Source organism: Phalacrocorax aristotelis, chromosome 6 (genome assembly GCF_949628215.1).
Source record: "Phalacrocorax aristotelis chromosome 6, bGulAri2.1, whole genome shotgun sequence".
NCBI lineage: Eukaryota > Metazoa > Chordata > Aves > Suliformes > Phalacrocoracidae > Phalacrocorax > Phalacrocorax aristotelis.
In genome coordinates this window covers 372503-400202 of record NC_134281.1, presented here as the reverse complement: position 1 = coordinate 400202, position 27700 = coordinate 372503, and the positions used below count along the sequence as shown (strand labels likewise).

The 27700-nt window shown below is 42.0% G+C and overlaps 1 protein-coding gene across 4 annotated transcripts in view; it reads right to left on the bottom strand.

Moving 5' to 3' along the window:
* Window positions 1-27700, bottom strand: part of FGD5 (FYVE, RhoGEF and PH domain containing 5) — a 116473-nt gene that overhangs the window by 13276 nt on the left and 75497 nt on the right. For 3 of the 4 annotated variants that reach the window (XR_012660964.1, XM_075095523.1, XM_075095525.1), the window contains exons 8-14: window positions 25800-25887; window positions 22856-22906; window positions 21216-21274; window positions 13725-13796; window positions 12115-12183; window positions 4438-4521; window positions 2727-2806 (exon numbers count right to left, since the gene is read on the bottom strand). Coding sequence is in view for 3 of the 4 variants with exons in the window: in XM_075095523.1 (XP_074951624.1) it covers window positions 2727-2806; window positions 4438-4521; window positions 12115-12183; window positions 13725-13796; window positions 21216-21274; window positions 22856-22906; window positions 25800-25887 (503 nt within the window). In the remaining variant the exon portion in view is untranslated. The remainder of the gene's footprint in view (window positions 1-2726; window positions 2807-4437; window positions 4522-12114; window positions 12184-13724; window positions 13797-21215; window positions 21275-22855; window positions 22907-25799; window positions 25888-27700) is intronic. The other variant, XM_075095524.1, reaches the window with a different exon arrangement.

Here is a 27700-nt window from a genome sequence, read left to right as displayed (position 1 = left end):
TAAGAAATCTGAAGATGTATCTTCCAGACAAATCATGTTTGCAGCCTGCAAAGCACTAAAAGAAGTCTTGGCTTGAACCTTTCTCTTGCTAATTATTTCTTGGAAATTCTCTTCACTTGAGAATTAAGGTATGATTTGAAAACACAAAGGAAATCATGGCCCACATAGTGATGTAAATTAAAGCCACTTTGGGAAAGACAGATAAGAGGGACAATCTGCAATTAAAAGCCTGATATCTAACTGGCCCCTTTAATCTCTTCCCCATGCCATTAAACATCTCTAGGCAATATCACAGGTTATTAGTGTCTAAATGTGGGAATAAAACCTGTCTGCTGATGAGTAAGGTAAGTTATGTCAGTTGGCACTGGCCTGTCCTTACTTAACTGCGTCACTGGATGCATGAAGGCTCAGAGGAATTTTTCCTGAACGTGTGAGGCTCAGAGAAGCTCAGACACTGATTCACCATTGCCTCATTTGTGTGATTCTGGGTCTGCACCTTTTGTGCTGGGCGGTGAAATTGTCACTGCAGTCTCCTGGACAGCAGGGGACATCCATGGAACACAGAAACTGGACTGGGATGGGATTCTGTCGCAGTGCTACCACTGTCACTCTGAATTAGCCTTTTAGGGAGGTAACACTGACTGCGTTCTCCCAGTGCTCTGGTATTTTATATGGGCACCACATGGTTACCCCTGTGTCCAAGAGGAACATTTCTGAAATGCACATAAAGGTATAAGAGCAGTATGAGTCTTCTCCACAAAGCTCTGTGCTCAGATCTGTTACCAGCTCACTGCAAGCCTTTAACATGGGTCTTTGGGTGAGCAAGCCATTTTCAGCAGGGGATGTAAAGACTTGACAGTGCCATCTGCTCATATAGCCACGCTGCCTTCTGAGCTTTGGTCATCCTCATTCTGCTGCCTTTAGTCCTGGCACTTACGCTGTATTTCATCACCTTGTCTTATACAAGTGTAAAGGCATTGAGGTTTGGGTTGTGATTGTTAACAACTGGCCTTCAGTGCAGACTTGCAGCACCTTGGTGCAAGCAGTAAAAGATAGTCTTTAGGGACACTTGAAGCCTTCTGGTACTTTTCCGTCTTTGGTGCTCCTTTCGGTGAGTGTAGCAGGACAAGGATGTTGTGCAGTGGGGTAAGGAGAGCATGCTGTCCCACCAGTGTCCCATCAGCTCTGCCAGCCAGTACAGAAAGGGAGAGGAAAAGATGTTCTTGGGTGACTTATGGCAGATCAGTCCCAGAAAGAGCAGCACAAGGAAGAGAAAGGGGCTCTATCGCAGTGCATTCATAGGAGTCAGCCTCCATCTGGCTGTTATCAGAAGGGCAACCTTAGTCTCAGGCTCTGGTTCTATCTACTACCAAAGAAAAACAGCTCGCAGTGGCCTCACGTGCTTTGTTTAGGCTAACTAAGCAGAGACTTGATATGAGTGCAAAAGGCAAAGGAACAACATAAAAATGCCAGCAGAACATCCCAAGCTTCTCACTAGGGATGCCAGCTTCAGCTGCCCTAAATAAAGGGGACATGCAGCAGTTATTTCCGCTATACAGTACAGAAGGACTGTACACATCCTGCTTTTGTAACAGGCAGCAGGTAATTCAGAAGTAGTGTATGTATATTTTGAGGGTTTTGATGAGTGTGCAGCTCTAAGAAAATCTCAGATATTTTCTCATTTGCTGGTAATAAAAGGAAATAGACAAAAAGGCTTTGACAGGTATCTGAGCACTGCCCACAGATGGCAAGTGCTCTGGGAAGGATGAGAGCTCCAAATTCTGATTCTGAATAAGAAAGTGCCCTCCCTGTCTTTCTATTGCACTGTGTGATTTAGGGAGGTCTGCTGTGTTTCCAGCCATGCTGTAGTTGGAGACTGATGGTGGAAAAGTCAGTACATAAAACCACTGAGGACTTTGTTATTTGGATGGCTTAATTTCAATACCACTGTTAGTGTGCTATGTCTTTTGTAGTAAGCTACACCTGAAAATCAAACCAGCCACCTTTCTGCCATAGCTCTAGGTAAATTTGCAGGATAATTTTGGGCGAGAAGCATGAAAAAAATATAGTATACTGCTATTTTCTGATCAGAAACTGACCTACAATCTCCTTCTGGAATTAGCTTGTGATCCCAGGACAGAGATCCTGACTCCCAGTTGCAATCAGTATTAGCACTACACAAACTCATTAGTGAAATTCCTTTTATTAGGCAGACCCATGAGGTTGCCAGTAAGGTTTAATTTTGGCTTCGTCATTTAAGCACTATTAAATGCTTTTATATCCATTGCACGGTATTACCTAATTATTATTTTAGCCGGCAGTTTTGCAACCCTAGTGGTATGAGGTAACAAGCGAACTTATAAAAAGGAGGTGTAACATACTGTTAATGTCAGAGTGAAAAAGTGTGAAAGGTAATGGGAAGGACTCAGGCTTCTTAGTAACAGACTTTCTTCTCTTTCCTTTCTCTTTAAGATGTTATCAAGAGCAACTTCTAATCTTGACTCAGTATATGAGTTGAATTAGGTACAGTTTAGAAGCTTCACATTTATAATTAATATCTTCATTGTGTAATCAAGCACTCAGCCATTGTCTGCCACAACAGCACAGACTGAAATTGAGTTAAAAAACAATGAGACACCAGTTAAGTCTTGGGTATTGGTTAGACTAGCCTAGAGATACAGCTCTAAAATGTAACACCCTCTGCCATGGCTGTTTGGAGACAGTACCTTGCTGACAGGGTCAGGCAATATTCATCATATTCAATCTTCAGGATGTTTTGGGCTTTTTCTGTCACTGGGCGGCTGACCTAGAAACAAATGCCATGAAATGAATGTGGACATTAGTTAAACTGTCTAGAACCAGTACACCATACAAGTCTCAATGAATATGGATCTCTGATGTCCCAGCCATCTGTTTCATATTTCAATGCAAAGTGATGGGCAGGTAAGGTTTTCTGTCTTTTGTACTGCTGGTGTAATGAGGAATGCTCACTATTTCAATATGGTGGTGGTGCTAAAAGAAAAAAAAGGCATTTAATCCAACTATAAAGGTAAGGATGAAGTATCAGTCAGGGTTCAGTTCTAATATGACAAGCTTAGGAGGTGTTTAGTCTGGCAAGTGTCAGAGCATGCTGGGCAAAAGTTTTGGCTATTCTTGGAATGAATGGAAATAACTTTCTTCCTGACATGCAGACGTTATACAGTGAAGCATTTCAGTTCAGTAAATGCCTGTCTGCAGCAAGGCTCTTTAAGAGCAAAAAAATTAAAAAACTTAGAAGTGGCAGCTCAACTAAAACCTTTTACCTGCCACATAGTGTATTGCTTGCCTATTAATAGCAACAGCCACTTAGGAGAAACATAGCTTCATGGTACTTCATGATATGTTGTTATTAACAAGCATCTATTATGCCAGTGACTCAGTGTTTCAAATGTACCCCGACAAGTACTTGCTCTGCAACTCCTTTTCAGTTTCTGGTAGAGTGCCTTGGCAATTCCTACCCCAGCTGGAAACCCATAGTTAATTTTAGACTATCAGGTCTCTAGGGTGATCGGCCTCTCATCTTTTCATAACACCTCAAACCACCCATGTCATTCTGCTGGAATTAATGAGCAGTAATTCTCACCTTGAATGTTTCCTAGATCTCCAAACTCCCGACCTGCCACTTCAAGTCCTCTTTCAAATAAATACAACTTGGCATATTAGCTATATAACAGTTATGAAGGTTCTTGGTGGGAGGTATGTAATGGATAGCTAGGTGAGAAGCAAAGACCCCCCGAGCCCAATATCTCCTGTTGCACAGGTACTGGTGCCAATGCATGCTTAGGGAAAGAGTGTAAGAACAGGACAATTGTGTCCAGTTTCTGTAATCTCCAATTTAGAAATTTACTAGAGACTGTGTTTATATCATTGCATGTAATCACTCCCAATACACCTTTTCCCCATAAAGTTGGCTAATCACTTTTTGAACCCATTAATGCTTTTGATGAAAACAGTTAAAGGGCACATGAAAACCAGGCAAATGAAAGCTTACGTAAATTTTGAGTGGCAGGAGTTTAAAGCCAAGCAGACTAAGCCCTAGTGAGTAGGGAACAACCATGTATTGGCTGGAGACATGAAGAGGAGAATAGGCAAAATGGCATAATAGATCTTTTCTGACTCCAGTTTCATGATCAGATGGTAGATCTGATTTTGGCTTGTATTATTTATGCAGCCTGAATAAGGCTGTTGTACTAAGTCACAGCATTATAGATAATTTTTTACATGTTTGCTTTATATTATTTTTTTTCTGTCTCCTGTAAGAGGCAAGGGCATCCCCCGATAACAGGTCCATCCCCTCTTTCCCCTTGCCCTCAGCTGGATATGAGACATAAACCAGCAAAGCACTAACAATCCACTATACAACTTTAATTCCAGCCTATCATACAGATGAGGCATTACCTTCATGCCTGACACAGCTAACGTGTTTTTCAGTCGGTATTTGCCATCCTTCTGGGGATATGTGTACAGCAGAACATCATTCATCTATATGAAGAGAAAGACGAAATCAATAATTTGCAATACGGCTTGCAGGCCTGCCCATTACTCCTAGGGGGGCAACACAGAACAAGCAGTAACTTGATGAACTGTTAGGACTGTTACTAAAGACAGGACCAAGGTACACAGCTTAGATCAAGACCTGCATTTCCACAAAACTCTGGGGAGTCTGCGTCCAGGACTTTCATTTCTTCCCATTTTGACTGTTGCTAATGGTTAAGCAAGTAGATAATCAGCTCTTTGTTATTCAGCTTGGGTGAAACAGCTGCTTGTTTTAAGAGCAATGCCATGTTCAGGTTGGGAAGGCAGGCTCTGCATTTGCTAACTGGCAATACCAACTAACTGCCAATAATGCTGCAGCTCTGACTCTCTGAGGGTCCTCCTGACAGTGAAGCTGCAATGAGGCCAGGGATAGGGCTGGGCTTCACGGACTTCCATCTTCTGGGCAAAAAGGCAGTGGAGGTGAGGAGAGGTGCCATGGTCTGGAGGAGTGATTCAGGGAGGAATGGTTTGGATATTTGAGAGCAGTAACTGTACTTCACTGCTAGCAAAACTCACCTAGACATACGACAGCTTTGCTGAGTTTGTGGGTTGCAGCAGAGATCATGGAAGGGCAAAAATGAGAAACTTTTTTTCATTTTGTGTGGAAAAAAAATCTGTTCCTTAACACCCCAAATATTTCCATAGTTCTCCCAGCTACTTGCAGAACGCATGTTTTTCAAACAGCTTCATACTAAATGGGATCAGACCTTCTCTGCTGTTTGTCTAACTTAATCATAGACATTATTGCAGCCTTTTACCTTCATGCCAACAAATAAATGAAACGGCAGAACTGGACCTTGTAGGTCTTTGCTGGCCTCTCCTTCCCTTACTATTAGAAGGAATAGCAGGTTCGGTGGGCCTTAACATTGCCAAAGTAATGCCTGTGTGTATGCATTCTCTGCTTTACTTGAATAGGCAGGTCATGTTCTCTTGTTGTCTTTCCCATTGGTTCTGATGTTCTCTCACATCGGTACCAATATGCATAAACTCAGACAGCCCCTTGATTACTGCAATGAGATACTATGAACAAAGATGTGCAAGGCAATGTAGAACCAAGGCATAGGTAAATACTGTGTGATACCAGAGACAAGGCATCTTAAATGCAGAAATTCTCAAGAAATGAAAAAGTAGACAGAAACCAGCTTCACTTGGATTCCTCTGTGACAAAGACATTTAAATATAGCCAATTGGCTGGTGTTTTGGAAGGAAAACTGTGATAAAGCAAGACGTAGAGAAGAAGGGAGGAAACTAAAGAATGATTTGGCAATAAAATAATGTTATCCTGTATGACTGAAATTGTTGGGGTCTTGATAGTACTGCCTGATCACCTAAAACTGTTGGTGTAAAATTTTCACTATTTTGCTTGCCTGAAAAAACAAAACAGAAAGTGGAGCGTTATGGGTGTTGTCTTACAAGGTCATAGTTCGGCTTTCTTACAGAGCAGGAAAAATGGTTAAAGAAAAATGACATGGAATTAATACGCATGGGATTAAATCCTTCACCTTGGACTTAACAGCAAAACTGTTGTTGCCTTTATTAGGGCCATGAGTTCACTCGTGGACACCAGTACATTAAGTACCTGTTTGATTCAGAGCAAATCAGACTTATGTGCATTAGCTGCCCATCTTTAAAATGCAGATTCTCATTAATGTGAGGCAAATATACTGAAGAGTGACTTTCCCCAAAACTTTTACCTCAAATTTACTACCTTTAAGTATGATTAGCCAATATTTTTGTAGAAAATGCTGAAACATTTCATTCTAACATTTTAGCAAAAAGACTTCCATGCACTCCTGCATTGGCCACTCTACTGTGTATTCCTCTGTGTCCTTCTACTAAGTCTTAACTCGTGGAGTTTAAAGCTCTTTCAATATAACCCTTCTCAGCTGAGGATATAAAAGCATATTATCAAGTCAGAATAGGAGTCGCATGTCCTCTTCTTTGTAGTCTAATGTGGAGTATTTACTCCTTTTGCAACAACACAGCAGAATTTCCTTAGAACAAGGTGACAAATGGCTTGTCACAGAGTTTTCTGTGATTCACTTATTGCTCCATAAATTACCCTCCATGCTAACATCAATCCAGTCCACACAGTGACACCTGCCCAATACTGACCACATGATGGTTCCCAGTTTAACCAGGGCTATGCATAACCAGAAAATTCATCACAACCTACTGCACACAGAGTATCTAGGAGGCTAAGGTAGAAAAACCAGGGCAAATGTAAGCCTTTCAGTGAAAAAGAGAAGAAAGCTATTTTCACTTGATATTACTAGTACCAACTAAGACTCCAGCAGCTGGGTGGGAAAAAGGTAAGAAGGCAGGCAGACTTTATTGCTAACATTAACTCTGTGAAATAAGAGAATACTGGTGAAATCTCATATTTGCATGGTGATTCTGCTATCTCCTGAATGTTCAGGTATTATATGAGAAAACAGGACTTCCTCTGCCACTGATCACCGCCAGTGCTTAAGGCTTGTTTCAAACCACAAGAAAAGGTAACTAGTTATGGGCACTAAGCCCAAGGAAGTGAACTCCTAAGAGAGATTTTCAGGATACTGGCATAATGTGCTACTGGGTTTCTTGAAGAGCAAACCCAATTTATTTTATGTGTTTAAACAGTTATATATTTCTTTAAAATGCAGCTCATTCTTTTATTAGTGTTGATTAAGGATGACACCTTGGTGCATACTGTTGTCACAACAGCTCTGTTTAATATCCCAAGGTGTTATTAAACATTAATGATTGCTTTGCTTTATAATTGCCCATTGGAAGTTTTTTTTTCTTCTGTTTTCCTCCTCCACAGTATATAGCGGTGGGCTGTGACTCTGAGGTCCCACCAGCCACAGCTTGACACAATTAAATTATGACAAATATTTGAAAACTTGCTGAGCAAGGCACACATATTCATGAAGAAAGGGTTTGCACTCTGTGCTGTCTCCTTTGCCACACCTACACTGGAGACCTGAGTGGTGGCTATATGAGTCTATGGGCAGAACTAGCATCAGTACCAGTGGTTTCATGCATCTTCCTGCTTCACACTGCATACTGTTCCCCAAAGCAGTGAGGACTGGGCCATGATACACGCTGATCTTGCAGCCTCTCAGGAATCTGTGGTAGAAGAGATCAACTGCCCAGCCCCTAGGGGAGCTCCCAGAAGTCCTTGGGCTTCAGACCTGCTTCCTGGTTGCCAGAAAACTTTTGAATAATTGGGATCCCGAACTGCTCATATATTGATATGACAGTGAATATTCCTATTCTGCACTACTGCATGGTCACACAGAGTCCCCCAAACAACAGTTGCTAAGACAAAGAAGGATACACCTCCTCTTTAACTGTCTTTTTTTCTGTTACTGCTTTTCTTTTTTCCCCCCTTCTTTTCATAACCCCCTCTGTTGTATAATAGGAACCCAGTAACATTAGAGGTCAGTGCAAGTTTTCTAACCTACAGTGTCCACATTTATTGATCCAAACGAGTTTATCTATGCCCTGCTGAACTGCTGGCATCCATACGTAATGCACTCTCTGACTAAAAGATCCTACTACATGTTTGTTTTTTCTGAATGTTTTAAAGGGTAGTTCATTATGAACCCTGTGTTGTTCTGTTCAAGTCTCCGCTAAACATCCCAAGTGTCAGTGGAGCAGCCTGAATGTGTGCTGGGGCTGCATTTTCCAATCTCTGACTCCAAAACCTCCTATATTCCAGCCCTGCCAGCTACAGCATTAAATAGTCTCCCATTTGATAGCAGCTTCCCTCACCCCACTTGCAACACAAGCAGCCTTTGTAGAGAAATTCTTGGAAGGGTGAGATAAGAGACACTGTCTGAGTTGCAAAGTCCTGTGGTTGGGGGACAGTTAGGGGGCCTGCCAGTGTCAGCAGCCCATAGTGTGCTGCAAAGAGGCCCCAACATCATCGTAAACAGAGACTGGACTCAGGAAACAGGCGCACAGCAAAACTCACCAAACATCCTGCCAGGAAACACCAGATTCAACAATACCATCAGCCTGCACAAAACAGCCAGCTCAACTAACCTTGTGATACACATAACATACATCCGCAGAAACATACGCATATCAAAAGCCCCTAAATGTGTGTCCTACACACTCATGCCTATATGGGCTGTGCACTGTGCTCCTATGGGCATATATTCAGAGCACAAACATGCACATCACCAAAGCATACCCTGAATGCACAGGCCAAGTAGGAGTCTGGCACACCCCCAATTTTTATAGCACATTCTAACTACAACTTTAGTTTGGTAGGCTCATCTCCTGGGATGTGAAGGAGTTTAATTCTCAGGGTTATCCTTCAGCATATACTCTTCCTCTGAAATTCTCTCCAGGTCCTGGGCTTGACAGCTTCAGTCAGAGTAAGTTCACTACTAAGAACTTCAGAAAATGCTGTTCATGTAAAAATCTGTTTTGCGTAGCTAAGGTAAATACACTTATTTTATCCAAAGCTAAACCGAACTATACCTATATGTGTTAGCTTCTGGTGATCTTTTTGAGTGGCAGTTGACAGGTGAAGCATCAAAAAAAAAACCAAACAGCCAGATCTGAAAGGCTTTTTTGATTAATACATTAGGACAAATTCCTATCCTACCTGAGTTTTGCCAGTGGCTTCAGAGGATTATGATATGGTCATTAGAAGACAGGGACTTTAAATAAATGTCAGTTTTAAGAGAGAGTGTTCAGATTATTCTAGTCTTGGGGTTTTGTGGTTTTTGGTTGTGTTTTTTTTCCACACAGTGTCCCCAGGCATCAGAATAAAGACAGCACATGGGTTGGGCTAGGTGCACTGGCAAAGGGAAGGATATGTTCATGCAGGCCTTGGCTGTTAGAGAAAGGTGTTGGCAATGGTGGTTGGCGGGGCCTTAAGGCTGAGGTAGTAAAGATGCTATATGCCAAGATGCAAATATGTTGCCATAGCTATGCAGTATTTGTCTTAATGTATTCACAGGCTAAATAGTCCATTAATTGAAGCATGTGTGGTGGTGGCACAATAGAGAATCCATAGCATTAACAGTGACAAGCAGATAAGGCAAAACCATTCAGGTGTTAATGCAGGAATTACCATATTCCACCTGACTCACTTTCCTGCAATTTTACTGTGCATGGCATTGCTTTCCAACCTGAGGAACTTTCAGGGTAGAAGAGACTGAGTAAAAAAATCACTGAACCCAAAGGCAGATATTTGCCTATAAGTTTCAAACTAGCTCCAAGATCCAATCACCCCTGCCCTGCCTCAACAGGAGGCATAATAAAGGAAGCAGAAGTGGTTGCAACTTGAGTGTGTTAGAGCAGGAAGGATGCCAGTTTTATGTGTCTCTTGGTTCTTAAAAGTGACAACTATGGTTTCATCTAGCTCTACCATATACTTTGCATGACAGCACATTTTGTCACAGTTTGTCTTTCTGACTGAAAGGAAGAAAAAAATGCTGTTTCTGAATACTGAGAGCATCTATTAACAACAGGACATTGGCTACTGTAATGTCTCCAGCTGCCAAGAGACACTTCTCTCTTTGCAGTTAACATCCTGGTTTGAGCAGCTGAACTCTCCCCAGGAATCAAAAATAGTTCCTAAACTAGAAAGTGCCAGAAACTCCTTTCTGTGCTTTCTTTGTTCCAGTAATACTTTCAGCCTCTTGTGACCTTCAAGCTGACACAACCATTTTGGACTACTGTAAATTTATCTCAGTTTATTCCAAATCTAAATTACTTTCCTCTCAATGTTTATTACCAACCTGATTTCTGATCTTCCTTTTAAATTCTCTATATCATTTATAATAGCTAGGTTCGTGTCACTTCAGTGTTTGCCATAGTAGTGGATTATGATGGCAGTTACAAACACACTGGAAGACGAAATGGTAAAAACTTCTTGGAATTTGGTCCCAGCTTTAGTCACAAGTCCAAAATGTTTTTGTAATACTAGCAAAGATGAGTGTTACAGAAGAGAGATCAGTAAGGAAGCAAGTATCATCTGTTATGAAGTGGTCATCTGTAGGCTTCAGAGTTAGTACTGCTGAGAACACTGTTTGTTAAGACCAGCTCCTGGAGATTCTGGCATGGCCATTTTCCCTTGGCTGCAACAAAGTAATGATTTTGACATTTATTGCTGTTGTTACAGTCCATTGATGCCGACTCAGTAAAACAGCACTGTAGCAAACTCATCTTTGAAGATTTGGGTGAAATCCATCACTCTCAGTACATGAAAGTCTGAGTTTCACACAAACCAATGAAGCCATCAGAAAAAATGCAGTGCCAGCACTGTGTCCCATCCCATCTGATCTTTCATTATGACTGCAGTACATGATCAAGGAGGCAAAGAAACTTGTGCATCCACTCATGCACAAATAGGAAATATTAATAAGAGGGAGAAATAAGAAGAATTAATGGCAAAATGTATGACTTCTGTAATAAGCCATCTTTCCTCCTCACAATAGTCCCAGGGTGAAAAGAGGTCAGCACTTACAGAGGCTACAGCAAATACGTATTCCAGGCATACAAGCCATTTATTTTAAAATAAATTCTGCAAACAGAGCTTTAATGTTAACAGCAGCAGTAATTCTCAGTTCTTTATGACTCTTTTCTGGGAAGGGGCTCTAAAGAATTTTTCAGACATTAAAAGGTAAGCAGGTAACAAACTCCTAAGACACAGGCAAGTATTATTTTCTCCTTCCTACTGATAAATGCATAAAAATGCCTGTGGTTACACAATAATCTGCCTGAAAAGTTGGGAACAGAGCTCAGGAACCTGGAGTCTCAAATTCTCTCTCACTGCTCAGTGTAGCGTATAATGCAAACCAGAAGGCATGAGTGTTAATAGCATATCTCCAAAACAGTGGGGTTTAATCTGTTTTGATTTGAAAATATTAGAAATTTTTGCAGTAGGGTTGTGGACCTTTGTGAAATGCATTCCAGCCAACTGATGTAAGGCTCATTTTTCTTAACTATCTTCAAAGAATTATGCAAACCATCATTGAAAACTGTTTCTCTAATCAACAGGGAGCTGGAGGTGTGTGTTCAGAGGGACTACGCCAAGGCAATGCACACAGTTGTCATGTAATTTACATAGATGTGAACAGCAGGAACTAAAACTCAGTCCTTGAGCTTCAAGTGAAGTCCAAAGAAAGCTTTCATAAACTTCAGCGGTAGGGTGTTCTCTGTTGCTTCCAATCAAATCTCCTAAGGCCTTAGGGTTGGACTTTCAAGTGTGAAACTTAATTGCTAGAAGTATTCAGGAGCTCCCATCCTCCTGATCACCTTGGAAACTTGCACTCCTTTGCACAATTATGGCCTAGTCAAGGCCATACATAGCTGTGGCACAAATGGAGGGCTGCACAGCCTGTATTCCTGTATGCATGACCAATGGGACATGTGTGAAAAGGACTAAAGCCCTGTTAGCAACAGAAACTGTCTCACCGCATCACTGCTTTTGGTTTAATGACTTGCATCCTGAAGGTTTCTGCCAGGGTTCAGGGCTGTGGAAGTGCAGGAGAAGATATGAGAGAGACAGCAAAAATACAAAAGAAATCTTACCAAGAACAAATGCCGAGGGTGCCTGGTTTTGCCCGAGACTTTCATCAGCGTTCCCTCTTTAACAAAGATCTGAAGGAGAAAACACCAGGTTGTAATCCTGAGACTTCTCATTCTGAATCTTACTGAGAAAAGAGAATATTCCTCCTAGCAAAGAGCTACTCTAATTGCTTTCATCGACACAGGAAGAGACAGATACCTCAAGACTTGCTTCTAGCCTTACTCCTTATTATCTGGCTTAGTCTTTGCCTGCGTTAGCCCTTCTGCTCTTCATGGCATGCATTTGTATCAGAAATAAATGGGTTGGAAACCCCCTTGTCCTCAGCCCACTGCTTCTGCACTGTGAACTGTGCTCAGAGGTGACTGTCACAGATTGCAAAGCTATGGGCTGTAACGTAAACATGGGCTTCAGAAAAGAACTAATCTTTAAAAATCCTCTAAAATAGGCAGACCAAAAAGAAAAGCGGAAACCTTGGTTTCAGCATACTACATCCATGTAACTATGCCTGCATACATAATCTGTACGTTTGCAAACACAGTACTTCGTCAGTCCATATTGTTACTATGTATGTAGATAGGTCTATGTATGTAAACCAGCATAGTAGAACTTAATTGCAATAACATTTGAAAAGGTCTAGAATAACTGAACTACATCGGTGGATTAACAGTCATCTACTCTTTTCAGATGGGGAACGGAGTCTGGTGTAGTTTTCTACTCTAGAACAATTCATAATCCAAGAGACCAATCCCACAAATTGTGTATGCTGGGCTTTGCCAAATTTGTTAAAGCATTACCTGGCAAGGGCAAGTGAGAATACTGATGTTAGAAAAAAAAAAAAAAATAGAGGTTGACTGCAGTATTTGGCTGATGAGGAATCTTACACTGCAAGTATGCACGCCTTGAAAACTGTTTCATGAGTTTTGCTGAAGATATTGTTGGACTGAAGGGAAATGTAGAGTTGCAGAACTCAAGAAAGAAATCTTTTGAAGTGTAGAGGCAGGTTGGAGCTGAGGAAACTGGATAGGTTTGAAAGCCAGCAGAGGAAATTTGCCTTTGATGTGGATGGCAAGACAGAGCTATACACTCTCCCATATCTCTGTTCATGTGTTGCTTAAAAATGATGTCTTGCATTAAGAGCACCACTGGGGAATGGTGAGAATAAAAATTTGAAACCAAACAGTTTCCCCTGATTTAAGGCTCTTACCCAGCCAAATAAAACTCTGAGCTTTTCCAGGCTCAGAGGATCGCTGCAAGTGATTCCTGCTCATGTTACAACCTTTCAACAGGAGTATATAGGGAGGAAAACAGCAGCTCTGTCAAAACACACTACACATGGGGTGGCTGAGGACATCTGGAGTGAAAAGTCAAATGGCTGCTTCTGTGTAAAAGCAGGGGCAATGCATGTCTTTACCAGCCTGAGGCTCCTGGGACATCTCTTTGCACCCCACCAGAGTGATGGCTTTTTACACAAACCAGTGCTCCGCTCCAACGCTTACCACAGTAGTAGTAAACAACACCTGTAGACATCTGAAATCTGGCCATCCACACAACCAGAGATATAGCTGGCCGGAAACAATGCCCTTATCAGCATAGATCTGCCTGCAGCACTCACCCTTCCTGGCTGGAGGAGGCCACTCTGCCCTCTCACACTGTGCTCAATGTGTACCAGCTTCTGCAAGTTTTCCTGGGGGAGAGAAACAGTGCTTAGGAGACCACATGGTGACTGTTCTTTAGAAAAGCAGGCAAACCTTCCCTCACCCCTCCTCACCATTTTATTTCTTTAAAAGTAGTATTACAGGATTAGGTTTCAGAGAGAACTGAGCCCAGGAATCTTATGCACAAAAAGTCTTCTTCCAGCCTTACAGGTTTTATAAGACCTTATCACGTGCCTTCATATCTTCTGTGGCCTCTATACTCCTGTTACCTCTGATACCTCTAGTTCACCTTCAAAAGGGCCTGCTAACTCCATATGTTTTTTTTTATATTGGCCTCTTTGCTGACTTTCTTGCTCTGGGAACTAATACACTGGAAGAGACAAAGTACAGTATCTGCTCCAAAGGCCTGTGCATTAGTGGCATGACACAGATAATCCAAAGCATGCTTTGATACCATAAGACTGTCTAGGATTATCTGGAGGTTTATATTCTGTGATAACTGATGAATGGCTTTGCAATAGGGGATCTAGAAGGTTAACTAGTAAGCAGACAATGAAGCTGCATCTCTCTTTTTATGCTTTGCAAAGATCAGGAAGTTCATTATCAAACTCTGATACCGTTAACTGCATACCCAGCCTTAAAGCACTGACAGTCAGTGGGCACTAGCACGTGGCATGAACTTGTCTATGAAGGTGGTAAATAAGATTAACCTAGCTAAGCCTATTCTCTCATAAAAAAGATGGCATTGGGTGAATATACAAAGGAGGAAGAAGGGATGTATGTGCCTTTGCAATATTGCTACAGTCTTTTCAAATCTCCTTCCATTTAGCAGGTGAGTCTGCTAAAGCCAAGTACAAAGGATTCAGCTGTGGTTTTATCTGGTCAGAATAGTAGAATGGGCTGCACAGGAGGAATGAATCATCACTGGAATATGTCAAAAAATTAGGAGTCTCTTGTCTAAGTTAGCCATTGTATCCTACCTCCTCAGTTACACTCCCAGATAAACTACAGAGTAAAGGATCGTATTTGATATAGCTTCATGACGTGGCAGCCTTTGACTACAGTTTTCTGCTATGACAGATAATGGCCTGTTTTCCTACGCTCCATTGACTGGCATTAGGGTACCCCTGGGCTTAGTTAGACAGGATTAGGTCATACAGTGTATCTGCCTGATACAAATCAGTGCTGTCTACAGAATCAGCTAATTAAGAAAGCTATCACAGATACCAGAAGGAGCATATCCATGTCAACATGATGGTCTGTCAAGGCTAATTTACCCTGGATTTAAACACAATTAATGTACCTATCTCAGATTGCTTTTTGAGATAAGCCTGAAATACCTCTGTATGTTACTGCCCTGGTGAAATATTACACTTTTTAGCATGATACTAAGTTTAGTTCTTAATCAGTAACTGCATATTAAACATATGGAAACACCTACAAGCCTTTACCAGCACAGGGTTGCACTGTGGTCATGCAATATAACTGGCAGTTGACACATTTTCAAGAATTTCAGCCATCAGGTATCTCTTTTGTAGTGCAGGAATTAACAAATGGATTTTTTTCAGGTCACTTCTAAAATACTATAGGCCAGCAAAATGGAAACAGAACGTATAAACTAATAACACAGGAAATACCAGGGATCATGGGACAGCTGACATTTGCAAAAGACATTTGCAAAGGACTTTCCCATCACTAAAGGGTATTTTAGCCCTAGCAAAACTTGTCAATTTGACAGCTTCCACAATGGAAACCTGTTCTTCATCCGTAGAAAATGCAGTGCCCTCCTGCGAGCACACACATGGCCAATGCTAGTACTACTCATTGGGGTTTCTACAAGAGTGGGAGAAGTTGCTGCAGCTCAGATACACGTCAGCTTTCCTTAGGACTGCTAGCAGAGGCGCCTGTTGTAATGCTGACTTTTGCAATATGGACACATGTTCACCAGGAAATGGACAGACTTGTATCAAACTCATTTCCTGTAGGAAGTCAAACAGCCATCACATGTGAAGGACAGTAATTTATCTGGGAATGTGGGCAGCTGAGGGGCATATAGTTTCCCTACAGTTCCCCTAAAATTCCCTGTTTATATCGTTTTCTTCATTCTCCTTAAAACTACCATCATTCTCCTTTCAAACATCCTTCACAAACTACGAGTAAAAAATGAAGACAAAGCTCCACCCAGCTAGTACAGCAGATATGGGTGGCTGAAATCCTTCTTGGGCCATTTTAGCAGTGAACTGCAGCTTCCATCATATTATCATTATGTCTATGTAGGAGGAACGTCTCCCCAAGGAATTCACCAGCTGTTAATAGCAACAATGATTTATAGCTCTTAGTGCCTCAAGGCCTCTAATGGATTGCAGAAGTTCAGAGAGCAATACAAACACTGCTTAGTTCAAGTAGTGGATGTCTCCTGGAGTTACAGGCAGACTTACTGCTACGCAGTGATGGTATGCCTTATGCCTCTGTTTGTACGTCTGTGAATTGCAAGTAATATTTTCCTACTTGATGAAAATGCTGTGGATATAGTTAATAACATAATGTCTCTGAAAATAGTTCCGAGGGAAAAACTGCTAGAGTATTACTACCATAAAACAAAAAAAAGCTAATAATGATTTATTGATATTCTGCAGAAAATGTAGACTATAACTGTCTCATTTTTGGAGTGTAGTTTGGTGAGTTGGTAAATGGCAGCAGAAATATTCCTCCTTCCAGGTACATGCCACGTCTAAATTGTCACTTAGAACTTCAACCAGGTACATGACAAATTATTAACACTCTGTCTTGAGTGAGATTGTTCAGTTTGTTCTGTAATTAGAGTAACTTCTTAAATTCTTCACATTTTTTAAAATCTGAGAGGAAGAAAAGAACTGCTGGTTGTGGCTTTTATGGATGGGATATTAATTCAGGACGACAAGCTCTGATTTAGCAGAATATTGAACTTTGATGTGAACCTGCACCTTCACAAAACCCACAGCATTCACACAGATGGGAAAGAAGGAAATTTTGTTTCATCTCTTCCAGGCCACAGTTTTAAAAAAGAGCAGATGTGCTCTGATGCTATGATAAAAAAAAATGAAGTGTAAAAATCAATGTGGAATTTGCGATTAAATTGTTCCAAAACAGACATTATTAATGGCAATTATTATACAGTCTGTGACATCTGTAAAACTCAGATGAGATGGCGATGTTCTTCAAATTAAAGCATGGCTTAGTGGAGATTAAATCACTGCATGGTAATGCAACACAGCAAATTTGATTTTGGCCATTAATATATACTTCTAACTTCAGAAAAGTATTCACACAAATATCCCATGAATCTGAGTGAGATCTAAGGAATCACAGGTGCCAGAAAAAAATGTGTGACCTGTTAGGAACTGTGCTCTTAAATTCTCAACCTCTAATACAGGTATCCCTGTGGAAGCTTTTCCTGAGATTTCAGTTTTATGATTAAATATTTATTATTTTGGTACAAAGAATGAGGAAAGGCTGAGAGATGTGGGTTTGTTCAGCCTGGACAAGAGAAGACTGAGGGGGATCTCATCAGTACTTATAAATATCTGAAGGGCGGGTGTCAGGAGGATGGGGCCGGGCTCTTTTCAGTGGTGCCCAATGCCAGGCCAAGGGGCAACAGGCACAAGCTGGAACACGGGAAGTTCCACCTGAACATGAGGACAAAACCCTTCCCTGTGCGGGTGCCAGAGCAGTGGCACAGGCTGCCCAGGGAGGCTGTGGGGTCCCTTCCCTGGAGACATTCACACCCCGCCTGGACGTGGTCCTGTGCCCCTGCTCTGGGTTTGCCTGCTCAAGCAGGGGGTGGGACGGGGTGATCTTCCAACCCCTGCCATTCTGTGATTCTGTGATTCTGTGAATGCTTTAATAATGGAAAATGATTTTAAATCCTTTGCCTGAGGAGAAAGAAAATCAGAATCAAACCTGTTGAAACCTTTGCTCAGTAAGCGCGTAGTTTTAGAGTCATTCTGTAGAGAGGCCAGATTACATTTCTTTTTATGATAAAACTCTAGGCTTGTTAGACCACATCCTCCCTGCAATCTACATCTGTTCTTTTGTTTTGGTAAGAGTAGTGTTTATGTAGTAATTCACTACTGGTTATTGCTGTCAACGATGAACATCACTCTCAATTTTTCTGTATGAACATCATTCTTTCCATGCATCTTGCTTTTCTCTTTTGCTTGTCTCTTTCTCCTACCCTTCTTCTCCTTCACCATTATGTTTGGCTGTATTGCAACATTTTATCTACAAAGACTTCCCTCCCGACTTTTGTCCCCATCCTATCTACTACAATGGCTGATGACAAAATAGTTTGTGCTGATACCCAAATTGTCTTCAAATAAAGCTCAGAGTAAGCAACCAAAGAGGTCAACATAGCTGATATAGTTTTACACTCAGCAAAGGTGTTCAGGCTGCCTGCTTGCTGAAGCAGAGTGTGCTGCTTTGTTTACACATGATTCATGTTTGTAACTTTTCATTAGCAATCAGCAGGAGTAAAAAAAGTCCTGTCTTTAAAATGAAGGTTTGAAGGTTTCAGGTTGTCACAGAGCCTCATCAACACAACAAATGGGCTGATGTTATTGTATGAAGGGGGAATGTGTTCTGAGGTAGATGTGCTGGGATAGGGTTGGGGGTGGAGAAGCTTGGAGCAGAAAAGCGGAAATGGACTTAAACCAAATCAATAGGTCCAAGCTTTTTAAAGTTTGCATTAAGTGGAAATGCAGATCTGAATTTTGAGTTTTGACATTAAAAACCTTGAACTTCAGAATGCTCGAAATCTTGATCTGTTGTCATGGCTTGAGATCATCTCTGCACAAAACCAGAAATCCACCAGTTGGACTTCATGTTGATCTGCGGTAATTTTGCCACTGGCTTCAGGAGAAGCAGATTCAGAGCCTCAGTCTCAATTTCTAGCTATCAGATGGGGAAGGAGGCAGATCCATGAAGACAGGTTTCTCTATTCAGGAAAGAGTAAGTAGTTTTAACTACAACTTATCCCCTTCTGTTGCAAATAATAGAAGGCTTGGGTTTTGTCTGTTGCTGGCCATGAAGAGATCGTCACTGAACTTGGTGTTCTGAAACAGCCCATGAACACATGGGCTCCATTTATGACCTTGGCACACATCAGAGACATGGCTTTTAAACCTGATCAGCAGAGATTTCCAGATGCGAGCAAAAGTTGACATTCTTGGCTCTTGGATTCATTTGCTGCAACCAGATGCTTCCACTTCTCTGAACAAAGCATGAAAGCTTCAGTTTTAAAAGATGAAGGGCATCCTAGGTTTTGAGACTCTTTCATTCTTACCTCCCAAGCTGTTGCAAAAAACATCCTTCATCTAGATGACCTACTGCATTTTTACCATGTCACACACTCTGAGTTCACTGCTTCATGCAGTGGTTCCATTCCCCTGCAGCCAGAGGACAAAGGTGTTAAAGGGAATATGCTGAGTCAGCAGTGCTGGTGCATAGCTGTAGTGGCCTCCAATATGTGTCTTTCCCTAACAATTCCTGTGCACTCATTCTTTCAACCTTAAAATCCTACCTGAAAACAAGCTCTTACTAAGAAGTGTTGATATTTTGTTTCTTCTCCTTGTCTGCATTGATGCCCAGGTGTTTTTCCTTTGTCTCCTGAATTCTGTGTTTTGGTGCCTGAGTGCCTATTAACAAGCCTCTCTCTGCTCAGTAAATAAAATAATAAAGAAGTTAATTGAATGTCATCTGTAATTAACCATAGGGAAGGATGTTTGCAATGCCAAAGAGATCTTTAATTTAGCAAAGGCATTGCAAAATCCCAATGCATGATGTTAAATTCAGCAATGTTCAAATGAGAAATAAAATGTGAAAGATTCCAAAAAAAGTATGATACATTCCCAACCACTTGAAAACCCTGTGACTCAATGCAATGATAAAATACTTAAGATGAGACACCTTTTAAGAAAGAAACACTTCAGTGTAACCACTCACTATTGGATGAAATGCCGTTTGCCTGGAATGAGATACATGCTGTTGAACACAAACCACATAACAATCAACATCTTCCTTAGCACCTGCATGTACTCCTTGGTAATCTAAATGCCTTGGAAAGAAGTGCTTAAAATGGTTGTGGGTTTTTTTTTTAATATTGGGCTGTATTATGACTATTTTCTAGCTCTAACAAGTTTAGAGTTTTATCACAAAAAGAAATGTAATCTGGCCACTCTACAGAACAACTCTGAAACTATGGACTTACTGAGCAACATTTCATTAGACTGTGAAGACTGTAGGTACTTCTTTCTAACTACTTGAGCTGAATGCTAGGTCTGTGCGGCTAAAGCAAGTATGGACCTCAGGAGAATATTCAGCTGCAGGTGTGGGTGGCTAGTGTGACAAAAAAAAAAAAAAAGGCACTGCCTTTAGTTATCACCCAGAGGTCCAAGGTGAATTCCTATGGAACCTTCTGGATCCTGTGTCTGATAGTCTCTCTGTTCTCCCAACTCTCTATGCTCTCTATGGCTCCCAACACTGCTTCTTACTGATGTCAATAGAAAAATCCTATCATCTTAGACAAAAATCAGACCTAGATCCTTGGAAACAGAATCACAGAATCACAGACTGGCGGGGTTTGGAAGGGACCTCTGGAGATCATCCCGTCCCACCCGCTGCTTGAGCAGGCACACCCAGAGCAGGGGGCACAGGGCCGCGTCCAGGCAGGGTGTGAATGTCTCCAGGGAAGGGAGTCCACAGCCTCTCTGGGCAGCCTGTGCCACTGCTCTGGCACCCTCACAGGAAAAGGAGTTTTTTCTCAAACAAATGATCATAAGACCAGCTTAATGCAGGCTATCTTTGCCAGTAAATTAGGCCTCTAATATTATGTAAGCAGTATTAATAAATCACACTGACCTTACAAAACTGTTAATTGCTTTGGAAAGCTATGTAATTTATTTAGATACCTAAATCGGAATTTAGGCATGAGCTCTAACCTATGAAAGTCTTGGCCAGTCTATTTGGTTGTGTGATCTTTTGCAAGACTATAAACCATGACCTATTCTGAAGTAAAATGGGATTCCAGAACTGTGGAAAAATTATGTAGATGAGCTCAGAATGTATCTTTCACAGTACATTTGTGATGTCTTCAACATTTCATTTCTAGAAACATTCCAGGCAGGCAATACAACCATGAAAATTCCTGCCTCTCACTTCATTGCTCCACATACCATTTCAGCAACCCAAGAAGGAAAAAACTTTGTGCTGCTTGCTATGGTGACTTACAACATGCACAGCTGCACTAAAGTTCATAGACCTACTCCATCTGCAATACTGTCAACCAGATCTGTATAAACCCTTAAGTCTCACCCTGGAGGAGGCTTCAGAATTTAGCAGAGATATGCATTTACTTCAGCAGATGTGCAGAAAAGACACTATCAATCGAGAGCATGTGTCATTGTAGGACTCACCGCTTGGAGCATACTGTCATTGGCTCGGTCTGTGATTTCAGAAACAATGAATAAGGCAGCTGAGGGATGAAGCAAAACAAACACCGTGAATCACATAAAAGAGTAAGAAAATAACCCCAGTCCCTTATGTTTGCAAGGGCATCTTTAAAAAAAAGTAAGCAACATCCCTGCAGCAGCTCCTTTAACTTCTTTGGTACCTCCAGAATGTGACTGCCCAGCAAATTTAAGACATGGCACAGTGCTGTCAGTTCCCCTTCCCTTCATCGTTTTCTTGTGTGAAACTCTGCATCATACTTGTGCTGACTGAGAGAGATCATGAGGTCCCTTTTAAGCAACCTTGCATGGCACAAAAGCTTTTTGTGATGTTTTCTAGTTGCAGATTTTTGACAATTGGAGCTTGTGGTAGGGAGAGATTAATGTAACCCAGCTTTAGCCATCCAGAAGCATGGCAACATAAGGTAATCTGTTTCCCCTTACTGCCAAGGGAGAGGACAGGTCATCCCTTTCTGACAGAAGTGTGTATGAAGTGGTGACATGAATTAACACCTGGATTCTCCACTAGCAAATAACCTGGGCCAGGGCATGTTTGCTGGCCCTGAGAGCAGTGGCATAACATGGCTCAGGTCCTTATCTCATATCTCTTCCCCTGTGGAGCAGGGCATCCTGTCTGTTTCTTGGCATAATCTGGGAGCAAGCTAGCCATCACTGGCCAGAAACGTGACAAGCATGTGCCAACCACAACCAAGATAGGCAATTGTGGCCACAGGGCTTGAGCATCTGCCCTGGCCTTGTTTAAATTACTGGTATAGCTGTAGTCCCACTCTCAGTGTCTAGGGTCCTAAATCTTGCAGGAGTCTCTACTCTTGGTCAGAACTGACTAACCTTCAGTCAGTCACAGACCTTATTGCTATGAGTTGGTTTGGATTTACACTCAGCGTAACAGAGAGGTAACTGGTTTCATTAATACAATGTTATACCTGCTTACTCCAGCCTGGAAGCTACTCCCACTGAGGCCACAGCTAAACCTGGCTTTGACTTCAGTGGGAGTAGGAGACTTCTGCTTTAACCAACTAATGTGTTGGAAAGGATAGTGTTAGCAGCCGAACATCTGGAGTTGTTCTTCATTATGCAGAACTGATTTTTATGCAGTGTCCTTCAATTTTACTTAGGCTTAAGAAATCAAGAGTACAGATACATGATTCAAACCTCCTGGGTTTCTCCAAAGTTCACAGAACACAGCAGGCATACACAAATAATGGTACACAAATAAGCAGGTGGAGCCATCCCAAATGACTTCACAGTGATCAGGCCAAATATGCACAGAGCCAGAGAGGACTAGGATTTCCCCAATAACTGGGACAGAGCTACAATATCTGCACCATGCTTGTATAATAATGTAAGATAATGTAGGTTGATCACGTCATAACCATAGGAGGCCCACAAGTTTCAAAGAAAAAAAAAGTAGGGTTCTTGCCCTAAATAATTTGTCTAAATTAATCATCAGTTCTTACAGATCTTACATCTAACCTGTTAACACAAAATCTTGAAAATAGTCCTCTTCCATATACTACCAGTATAGATCCTGTACTTCTTTAGAAGCAGAGTTAGCAAAGCAGAATTTTTGTTCTGTTTAATTTTACCTTGTGTGTCTTCATACTCTGTAGAATCAGGGCAAAGATTATTCAAGTAATCTGTAGAAAATAATCAGACAGACACAGACGTCCAGTAATCAGAATACAGATCCACATAATTTGTAGTGTTATTGACTAAAACATAAAATCCTCATCATAGAACAACAGAATGACTTGGGTTGGGAGGGACCTTAAAGACATCTAGTCCAACCCCCTTGCCATGGGCAGGGACACCTTCCACTAGACCAGGTTGCTCAAAGTCCCGTCCAGCCTGACCTTGAACACTTCCAGGGAAGGGGCATATACAGTAATGTCCCATATCACTTTATTCCCAAATAATTAAGTGTATATAGCCTCTTTCCAAAGCAAAACTCATCTTTGACTGCATTCTGCTTTGAGAATCAATGCAAGAGCGTTGATGCAGATTTGGATCACGTAACTTGGCAGGTATAAACAAATAAACAGAGAGTGACAAAAATATTTCCTTGTTTCTTAGCCAAGAGAATTGCTGAGTAGCACCGCTTTACAAATAATTGTTCTAATGAATTCTATTTTCCCATCTGAATGAATAGTTTTGGCTGTAATGACTGATTTTCTATATAAGTGAATTACATGCATTTTATAGACACAGGAAGGAGATTGGTTCTGTACATGCAGAGTTCAATGATTACTACTAACTCAATCACATTCTGAAAATAGATTCTGTAAAATACACACAATATGACTTACATGTACAGGAATTATATTTGCATTATATACAAACCTTTAACCTGTCAGTGTTATTTGGACTACTTGGCTTGGATCATCTGTCTTGTCTTTGTCTGGGTCTTCATGCTTTTAATGTCTGTACTATATGAGTTCCACCATTTTAAAAGCCTAATCCTGAAATACTTAATTCTTATCTTTCTGATGAATCCAGACTTCTAAATTCTGCACCCAAGAACTAGGCCTCTGTGCTGAAAATAGTGCTGTGCATGGATATCCATTCCCTTGAATGTCCTATCCATACACATTTCTACTTCTAGTGCTGTGCTCTGCCTGGTGTCCCGAAATCTACCTGGCTTTTACATGCATTTGGGAAAGCATCTGCCTGTACTCATTCAGGCAGGAAGAGGTTGTGCGGTGTTATCAGGCAATATTTAGCATCCTTTTCACAGCTGCAAGCTCTGTCCTTGGCTATGGACATTTAACTTAGTGGCCAACTCCTTTTAGCTGTAGCACAATAATTGGCAACCAACATCCTCATAAAATATCCTTCCTTATCTGGTAGAAATAGTTAGTTATGAACATACAAGTACACCCGCATATTTTAATTTTTTTATCCTGTCTAGAGAATCTGAAGGACTGCACTTTTCCAGAAACACCCTGTCCTAGGAGGCAAAAAGGGGCTTGGTTTCTTGAGGTGAAGAACTGAAGCAGCAAACCTCTTTTCTGGAATATCGTAATCCAGCAGACCTTATCCCACTACACACAAAAGCTTTCATTTTCCCAGTTAGTGCCAGTACCTGCGACAAGGAGGAGCTCAAGTTGCTTCAAGCATAGACAGATTCCAGTCACTGGAGCTGCACTGAAACCCTTCCAGCTCTCTCACAAAACACCATACTTCATGTTTGCAATTCACCTTGTGCACCACAGAAACGGGCAGAGAAAACAGAGCATAGTGGGGGTATTTCTGACAGGGACATGCCAAGTCCATTTTCTTAGATGCAGAATTTTTGTGCAAGTACTAAAAAACACAGTAAGAATCATGTGAGACTACTAAGTACTGCAACGCACAAGTCTGGAAAATTGCCCTTAATGTAGACACACCCAGAGAGGGAAGCAAGTCAGACAGAAAAAAAGTCCAACTATTGACATCTGGTGTTCATTTGTATTGCTCGTACTAAAATAGCTAAACCATCTGTGAATAATGAGTTGCATCCTTGATCAAAGTGTCTGGAGCAAGACGAAACTGCTGCTAATCTGTGCTGTGAATAAAAATTTCATATGGTCACTTTGTTCTGCTGCATTTATAGAAGTCTCTTCTAATATGCCGTGCCCTTCATCGGCTGTTGAGTATGGGCAGGGTTTATGGCTTCTTTTTTACTGTCCCACACATAACTTGCATCTCTCTCCACCCACACATATACATACTCCCAAAGCATTTCTCCATCTTTATATCTATGGATGCCTGCTCTTTTGTGTTCTGATCTGACTAAATCACTTGACAACACTGAGATTCATTGTTACATTTCACTATTTCCTTCCCCAACCTGTTCATTAATTACAAACCTAAACTCCAGAATGTTCCAGAATGTGTGCTCCCCTCACAGGCTCAGACTTGCTAGATTTGCTGTGGCTTGCAGAGGATGAGCCACCAGATTACACAACCCTCCTTGGAGAGACTCCAGGTGGGAGTTAGATATATGGTCCTGAATGTAAAGGGAAGGTGTTACTGTAAATGTAAAATCTGTAAATGTACTGTTAATGTAAATTTGGATCTCTGCCTCCTACAGTGCAGAGAAATTGGACTGTGATTTTTGCTTAAACATATCACTAGCCTTAGGTGTAGTGACATAGGGCTTAGGGTGCCCTACTGGGTACAACTGCTTTGTTGATGGAATAGAAGGAGATGGTGCTTGCCACTGTCATACAGGATGCAGTACAGAGTCCCCTTGCTGGGGACTACTGTCCCCTACTGTCTCTGATAATCACCCTTGACATAAATAAAATCAAACCTGTTTGCTGGCCATGAGGCTGAACTGTGCCTCTCCTAATTCACAAAAGGAAAAAGCCAAGAAGGAATGCCTAAAAGCACCTGACCTTACACTTTTTTGTGACCTTTCAGTGTGGTTGTGCTGAAGAAGTGCCTGCTCCTTCCCAGGCTCCCTGACATTTCCCAAATCCCATACTAAACATATTGAAGTTCCCAGGAAGTCCCAGACAGCAACTGAGTACTGACAACAGTACTGACCTGTGAGCAGCACACGATACTGGAAGACACGCTGCACCACCTTCAAAAGCTGGTGTTTCACACTCTGAGGGCTGCCACCAGAGCTCTGCTGTCCTCAACGGAAGGGAAAGGAAACACAAAGATCAGAGATGTGTGAGCTCAGCAGCAAATTGTCATCTCCACCTGATGCGTACTATGAAAGTTTGCTACCAATTGCATGCACAAATTCCATTGAATCATTCCCAATTTACCCAGCTTGCTAGGGGTATTGTCTTTGTGACTATAAAGAAGCACTGTAAACAGTTTCTTTCCTATGGCATCATTCACAAATATTTTGGACTCAGAGAGAAAAGGGAGGAAAGCAAGTACCATTTAGAAGGTAAAGGTTGGATAAAGATTTTAGGGTGGCATCTGAAGACAGTGGTATCAGATCTCAGTGAAGCTTCTCATTGTTATTCCTTTTTTGGACTGAAAGTTTATTCTGCCTGCAACTTTTTAGTATCTTATTTCAAGGCATGGAATTGAGCAAAATACAGCAAAGCATCTCCCTGTGATTGAGTTGGAACTGAATGTCCAGAGAGTGTTTACAAGAAATAAAGTGATGTTGTGGTCAGATTTAACACACGCATGGAAAAGAAGTAGCATTTTTGTCTTTACCTTCACCCTTTAGATTCGACCCATTGCATATTGCTGCATATCAGGCCCAGCCAGCATGGGTTTATGAAAGACAGGTCCTACTTGACTGACCTGATCTCCTTCTATGACAAAGTGACCTGCTTCGTGGATGACAGAAAGGCTGTGGGTGTTGTCTACCTGGACTTTAGTAAAACCTTTGATACCACCTCCCACAGCATCCTCCTAGAGAGGCTGACTGCTCATGGCTTGGACGGGTGTACTCTTTGCTGGGTAAACAACCGGCTGGATGGCCGGGCCCAAAGAGTTGTGGTGAATGCAGCTAAATCCAGTTGGGGACTGGTCACAAGTGGTGTTCCCCAGGGCTCAGTATTGGGGCCGGTTCTATTTAATATCTTTACTGACGATCTGGACGAGGGGATCGAGTGCACCCTCAGTAAGATTGCAGACAACACCAAGCTGGGCGGGAGTGTCGATCTGCTCAAGGGTAGGAAGGCTCTGCAGAGGGATCTGGACAGGCTGGATCGATGGACTGAGGTCAGTGGTAGGAGGTTCAACAAGGCTCAGTGCCGGGTCCTGCCCTTGGGTCACACCAACCCCAGGCAATGCTCCAGGCCTGGGGCAGAGTGGTGGGAAAGCTGCATGGAGGAAAAGGACCTGGGGGTGTTAGTCAACAGCCGTCTGAACAGGCGCCAGCAGTGTGCCCAGGTGGCCAAGAAGGCCAACAGCATCCTGGCTGGTAGCAGGAATAGTGTGGCCAGCAGGAGCAGGCCACATGGTGCCACAGGATGGTGCCCCTGTGCTCGGCACTGGTGAGGCCACACCTCGAATGCTGGGTTCAGTTTTGGGCCCCTCAGTACAGGAAGGACCTTGAGGTGCTGGAGCGTGTCCAGAGAAGGGTCTGGAGAGCTGGGGAAGGGTCTGGAGCACAAGTGTGCTGGGGAGCGGCTGAGGGAGCTGGGGGGGTTTAGCCTGGAGAAGAGGAGGCTGAGGGGAGACCTTATTGCTCTCTACAACTACCTGCAAGGAGGTTGTAGCAAGGCGGGTGCTGGTCTCTCTTCCCATGTAACAAGCAATAGGATGAGAGGAAATGGCCTTAAGCTGTGCCAGGGGAGGTTTTGGTTGGATATTAGGAAAAATTTCTTCACCGAAAGGGTTGTCAATCATTGGAACAGGCTGCCCAGGGAAGCGGTTGAGTCACCATCCCTAGAGGTATTTAAAAGATGTGGTGATTAGGCACATTGTTTAGTGCTGTTAAGTTTACAGTTGGACTCAATGATCTTAAGGGT